Source organism: Aquarana catesbeiana, linkage group LG09 (assembly GCF_042186555.1).
Source record: "Aquarana catesbeiana isolate 2022-GZ linkage group LG09, ASM4218655v1, whole genome shotgun sequence".
In the NCBI taxonomy this organism is placed as follows: domain Eukaryota; kingdom Metazoa; phylum Chordata; class Amphibia; order Anura; family Ranidae; genus Aquarana; species Aquarana catesbeiana.
Window position 1 is genome coordinate 28901168 of NC_133332.1, and position 7175 is coordinate 28908342.

General features: G+C 39.1%; 1 protein-coding gene across 1 annotated transcript; it reads left to right on the plus strand.

Annotated features, from left to right (window-relative positions):
- The first annotated feature begins 4505 nt into the window (after nt 1–4505).
- Nucleotides 4506–5456, plus strand: LOC141108883 (olfactory receptor 10C1-like). Its single transcript, XM_073600853.1, has one exon. The coding sequence runs from the start codon at nt 4506–4508 to the stop codon at nt 5454–5456; it is 951 nt and encodes a 316-aa protein (XP_073456954.1).
- The last annotated feature ends 1719 nt before the right edge of the window (nt 5457–7175 follow it).

Here is a 7175-nt window from a genome sequence, read left to right on the forward strand (position 1 = left end):
CTTAAGTAACTTTAGACCAGGCAGGAACACGGTTTCAAAAGCTTTAAATAGAAAAGTACAAATTACATCTCAAAGTCCAACATATAAGAATAGAATTTTCCTACATCACTACTCCTAATTCAGGCTATGTGCTGCCCCAGCATACCTGCAAAGGTAGAGTCCATGAAAAGATAGGAGTCAATCAGTGGTATTTCCTAGTAACTGGTATCTTCAGGTACATACCCCTGGATCTTCTATGGTACATCAGTAGCAAGCAACATTCTTGGGCTCCCCGGGTGCGGCTTTCCGATCTTCTCCCTCAAGGGGTTCTCTTATGGGCTCTCGGCTACCACTTACCACTCTCTCTACTTGTTCTCTTTTCCCCCTCTCTCCCTTGCTCTGGACCACTGTCCCTGTTTAATAACACAGGATTAGTGGGTCGGACCGAAGGATAACCTGCCAAAACCAAAGAACTGGGAAAGGCATTAAACCCTACCCTCCCATCCGGGGCAGCACCTAACTGGCTAAATTTCAACCCACTTAAACGCGGGCAGAATGCAGCCCTTTGCTTGCCTTTATCTGTCCCTTGGGGCACTATTCCTACCACCAATACCAATGATGGGACACATTCCTTCTGCTGACAACAACAGTGGGAAACTATTCCTCTCACTGACACCAATGATGGGGCACCATTCCTTCCACTGATACCAACAATGAGGCACTATTCCTCCCACTGACACTTACACTGGGGCACTATTCCTCCCAGTGACACCAACAATGGGGAACTATTTCTCCACCTACTGACCACAGGTGCTATGAAATTCATTTACACTGACCCCCAAGACTGAAAGCTTGTCTACTCCCACTGATGCTGGGGCATTTACTACTCCCAGTGTTTACAACCCAACCTGCCTAAAGTCTAAAGGACAATAAACTGGCCCTTTGTTTAGAAAGTTTGGAGACCCCTAGTTTATGATATACAGTAAAGTTCCTTAGCAAACTAAAGGGCATCTACTAATAGAATTGTGGATTTGAAAATTGTGCAATAATGCAGGTAAATCAAGGTCACCAAAGACATAATTATAATAATAAATGTTGTGTTCACACAATCCCTGGCCAGTATATAATGAGTAGCCAAGGGGATAACACAGTCTAGTGTTGAAGATTAGGGAAATGAGGATCCTGATATAAGGCAGTCTGTAGTCTCCTGTATTCAGAACTGGTACATACATCAATTCTTCCCTGTCCCTGTATATCATCTATTATATAGAACATTATTTCCTATATTCATCTAAAATGACCCTGTCCAACGGATGCTGCTGTGTGATTAACTGCAGAATGAATATCAGTGTCACTCTATTACAGGAAGTGAAATTTTAACTGATCTACTGACCGAATCAACAGGTAAAAAAATTATGTTACAGCAAGGTCTCAGAAAAACTAAAATTGTTGGGCTAGTGACAGGCAGAATATGTCTTTACATAGGAAGAGGCAAAGAGGTGACTTTTCTTTCAATAGTTGTTGAGCACACATTTTTCCTATCTTCATTAGAAATAAATCCCTCTCATATCAGCTTAATTACAAATCATTACACTATAAAAGCCAAGTAATGACCAATTAAAACAAGCCCTAGCTTCCTTTTCTTATCTCCAATGCTTCAACAGTGAAATCCTTCTGTCGTAATTTTGGACTTTGTTCCTATCCACCTGGAAGTTTTGGGTGTCCCCGTCGCCATTCGTGTATTCCAGCTCCTCTTGTTAAATTCTCCAAATTATGAAACATAATTTAAAATAAATGTTAAATCCAGCATGGATGGAGGGAACCATCATAATCCGCAAAAAAGGTTTGCATACCCAGGAACTTACTGCAGAAATCTCACTATCAGAGTCCTCAGTCCATCCCCATGCTTAACATTGCTTCTTTTCACCCACAGCCTCACAAGAGCTCCATCAACGAATCATCCCCAGTTCCAGGCCAGTTGTTAATTCATCTACCATCTCAGGTTTGGTGCATTCTCCATTCAGTTTCCTTCCTCATCTCCACAATAGAACAATAGCCTCTGTAAAGCTCCCATATGTGGCTGTGCCACATGTTCAAAACCTCTAAGATCACTATATGTAGGAAATGGTACATTAGTGACACCTACACCAAAATCATACACCACTATATGAATCGTCTCCATATTATACAGTTTAGTCTTTTAAAGCTCCACCCAATTAGCACCTCTGAAATTTTATTACAACTATACTATATTTTATTGTGAACATTTTGAATTTTATTGCAAATAGTAAGTAAAAAAACTAAGCGCTGAGATGGATATAAATAAATAGGTGAGGATATATATATAAAGGTAGATTGATCAATAAAATTAAGCTGCTATCAATAAAAGGTCATCAGAATCCCACAAAGCATAGAAAAACATATGAAATTGGTGTGCTCTAATAAACGATCAATCAACATAAAATACTTTGCTAAATGTGCATAAAATGGACACCAGCCATTGAAAAATTCTCCAATAAATATGCAAAAAACTGACAGGTACAAAAAAATATATATTCCTAGTGCTGGTACATGCACAAAAACCTGCCACATTACTAAATAATGCTGTGAAAAAATACATAAAATATGCCACTCTGATGAATAAAGCACACATATAAATAAATATATAAAAAACTGACAAGTGTGGAATAAAGAAAAATCCTGGTGCTGGTACACACACAAAAACGTCACAGTGCTAAATAATGATGTGAAAAAAAACACTCTGATGTATGTTGCCAATAGGTGCAATCATAAGGAGAAAAAATTCAGCGGAGATAAATTAGTCCAGAATATGAATGTAATTGTCCCAGCAGTTCATTCCTTATTAAACTAAATTGATTCATTTAATTACTGTGTTTGATCGTTGTTCATGACTTTTTCTAACATCTCGCTTCAGCCATATTAATGTTGATAGTTTGGTTCTCAACACGGGTGATTTTATGAAAAATAAGCAAAGAATTAGATCATTGCGTGGTGAACTAGATGAAAGTACACAAGCAAACAGCACAGAGATACACTCACGTGCGCCCGGTTAAGTAAAAGCATATAGGTATGCAGATCATGGTCAGCCGCTGTGGACGAGACTTATCTCAAAAGCCGCTGCTGTTCAACTCAAAGTGTCAAGCTATAGCTATCCTTGAGAAAGTCACGTAACAGTGACGCAACGCGTGGGAGGAGCCTAGGACGTTCACTGCAGTTTGACACTTTGAGTTGAACAGCAGCGGCTTTTGAGATAAGTCTCGTCCACAGCGGCTGACTGCGATCTGCATACCTATATGCTTTTACTTAACCGGGCGCACGTGAGTGTATCTCTGTGCTGTTTGCTTGTGTACTTTCATCTAGTTCACCACGCAATGATCTATTTCTTTGCTTATTTTTCATAAAATCACCCGTGTTGAGAACCAAACTATCAACATTAATATGGCTGAAGCGAGATGTTAGAAAAAGTAATGAACAACGATCAAACACAGTAATTAAATTAATCAATTTAGTTTAATAAGGAATGAACTGCTGGGACAATTACATTCATATTCTGGACTAATTTATCTCCGCTGAATTTTTTCTCCTTATGATTGCACCTATTGGCAACATACATCAGAGTGTTTTTTTTCACATCATTATTTAGCACTGTGGCGTTTTTGTGTGTGTACCAGCACCAGGATTTTGCTTTATTCCATACTTGTCAGTTATTTATATATTTATTTATATGTGTGCTTTATTCATCAGAGTGGCATATTTTATGTATTTTTTCACAGCATTATTTAGTACTGTGGCAAGTTTTTGTGCATGTACCAGCACTAGGAATATATATTTTTTTGCACCTGTCAGTTTTTTACATATTTATTAGAGAATTTTTCAATGGCTGGTGTCCATTTTATGCACATTTAGCACAGTATTTTATGTTGATTGATCATTTATTAGAGCGCATCAATTTCATATGTTTTTCTTTGAATTTTATTGCAAACCGTTTTGAATTTTTTGTCAACATTTTTTGTCAAATTATTTTTTACTTTTATTGTATTAAATATCTATGCTGTGTTTTAATATTTTATTGCACACTAGCCCTAACGAAGGGGGTGCTTTTACCCTGAAACTTGTTGGCTCCATTTGTAACCTGTGAACTTAAAAAAATATGTTGTATAAAAAGACTGAAGTATGACATTCCTGCATATCGAACGTGCCTCCTATCTCCTCTACACTTACCCAACAGAGCAGCCGTGTCTCCATCAGGATTAGCCTTCACTTCCCCCTTGTCTACCCATGGGATACCTTTGAAGCGCGCTATATTATAGTTCACCTCTAGGGACACCAGACTCCTTATAAGTCCAGCACTTTCATTCACATACTTTTCACTCTGTAAAAGCGACTGTCACTGGGTTTAAGTCAACAACATCTACCAAACACTGAAACTGGGTGGACTGAAGTATTAAATGAAAAACGTGTAAAATATCAGATTTTTACTGTTCAAGACCTGCTTTTGAAGGATAATGCCAAAAACTGACAACAGGACCCGCAGCATTGCGACCTCTTTCGTTATTGTTGGGTTTGAAACCCTGAGAGAGGTAGAACTTTTTCTCTTCTCCCTCTTCTCCAGCATGTATGTCTTCACAATCACAGCCCATTTCCTGATTGTCACACTAGTGGCAATGAATCGCCATCTCCACAAACCAATGTACATACTTCTGGCCAACTTCTCCATGCTACAGGTCTTGTACACCAATGTGACTGTTCCTAAAATGCTCAATGCATTGCTGACCCAACACAAAGTGATCTCTTCGTCATCATGTTTGGCCCAGTTTTATTTCCTGTTCGGCTTTGGGGCAGCAGAAAACTGTCTTCTTGCTGTGATGGCTTATGACCGCTATGTGGCCATCTGCAGACCGTTGCATTATCCAACGTTGATGACTGGTAAGATCAGCTTGAAACTGGCTCTTGGCGCTTGGGTAGGTGGTCTTCTGGCTGCTTTCCCACCCGCTGTCTGGATCTCTACCTTGAGGTTTTGCTTTCCCAATTTAATAGACCACTTCTTTTGTGATTATGCACCTCTAGTGAAGCTCTCCTGTGAGGACACTTCAAAAGGTGAGTTTGCCTTCATGGTTATGTCATGGAGTGTTATCTTGGGCTGTTTCTTTCTGATCATGATATCCTACACCTTCATTGTCGTTGCTGTTCTAAAGATCCAATCAGTTGAAGGGCAAAAGAAGGCTTTTATTACATGTGCATCCCACTTAGCTGTGGTGTCCATCTACTATGGGACTGTCATCTTCATGTACATTCGACCCACTTCCCACATCCGCTTTACAATGGACAAAGTGGTTTCTGTTTTCTATTGTGTAGTTACCCCTCTCATAAATCCTATCATATACTGTCTTCGGAACCAGGAGGTGAAGCTAGCTGTCTTGAAAACTTTGCAGATGTTTGGAAAGTATGAGACCTAAGCAATGTCGAAGGTTTGGATGACAAAACCTATCAGCAAACAAGGCTGATTTCAACAATTTCCTGCAACACACAAGAATCACATAAAATACAATAAAATATAATATAATAAAATATACTATAATATAATATAATTATAATACAATATAATATAGTATATAAACATTTAATTCTATTTATTTCATTTAATTAGATCAGATTTCTGGCTGAGACTGCACCTCATGAGAATGCTTAAAGTATATGTAGAGCCTGACCAAAGACAGCAATACAAAACTCTTGTGAAAATGTGTTAATAGCCGTAGAACCCTGGAGACTGATCAGCCACACCATTATGACCATCCACCATAACCTGTTGTGGCATCTGGCACCAAGCCGTCAATAGCAGATCCTTTAAGTCCTGTAAGTTGTGAGGTGGGGCCTCCATGGATCGGACTTGTTTTGACCCATACGCCATTTTTTTTTACATTTTTGCATTGCCAGCAATGCTATTGTATTGCCGACAATTTAAATGTCCTTTTTTTTCTTTATAAATGTCAATTTTGCTGAAGCATGTTCTATACATGGTACAGATGCACCACTTCACAGGCAGACTAAGGGGACCCTCCAGACATTATATTTAAAGGATTTTTTTTATTTTTATTGTTTCACTTTAAGCATCATTAAAATCACTACTCCTGTAAAAACAATATTTTTTAAAAGTTTTTGTGAATTGATATAAATCCCCCAGGGCAGTACCTGGGCCCCCATACCCTTTCGGTCCCATAGACGTTAATAGAGTTTGCAGCTCGGGTCCAAACTTTTTACATGTTCGGGAGTTCTGGTGAGAATAGGGGGATGTTCGGCCCAACTTTAGACATAAAAGTGATGCTGGGTCATGTAGAACATAACCTGGCTACTTTTGCAGAAGATGTTGTACTCTACATACGCAATCCCAAAATATATTTTATAATTCTTCTACTTGAATTCTTTAAGTACAGCCTTACTATTAATTTTAAAATAAGTTCCGCCTAATCAGATATCTTAAAAGTTGGACTTCCTCCTTTAGGAGACCCAACTACACACACATTTGCCTGAAAAGAAAGTACCCTCCACTACCTGGGAATAAATTTAACAACTCAAAACTTAGATTTTTATAAACATAACTTTCAAGGTTTACACAACTAGACAGCGGAGAAATAAATACCTCTAAATTTTTATGGTCAGGCCACAAATAAAATAAATATATTGCTCTAAATGTTACCAGTAAGTTTATAAATTTTACCTGGTTGCATAAGAAACCTAGAATACAATGCCCACTGCTAACCAAGCTTACTAGAAGGATGGGCTTTCCTGGATATCCAAAAAGCTTATTAAGCCTCTCTACTCAACAGAACCTTAAAGTTGTTGTAAACCCTTTTAAAAAATCCCCCCCCCAAAAAAAAAAACCTGCAAGACAAAGGCATAATGAGCTAGTAGCATAGAATAGCATACTAGCTCATTATGAATTACTTACCTGAGATCGAAGCCCCCGCAGCAGTCCTCGTTCACCGCTCCGCTCTTCCCGACTCTCAAGGCTGGCCAGCCTTTCCCAGGCTCTGGGCAAAGAATCCCCCCTTACACGGGCTGAAGTCTCCCAGAGGGCAGACCGCTTTCCAGACACAGGTCCATCTTCATAAAGCAACAGCAGTAGCAAGCTGCTCACACTCCACCTTCCTTCCCTTACTGCTCTCACCAGCCCCTCG

Excerpts from the sequence above, each read along its gene's own strand:
- LOC141108883 (XM_073600853.1), top strand. The coding sequence starts at position 4,506 with ATGCCAAAAACTGACAACAGGACCCGCAGCATTGCGACCTCTTTCGTT.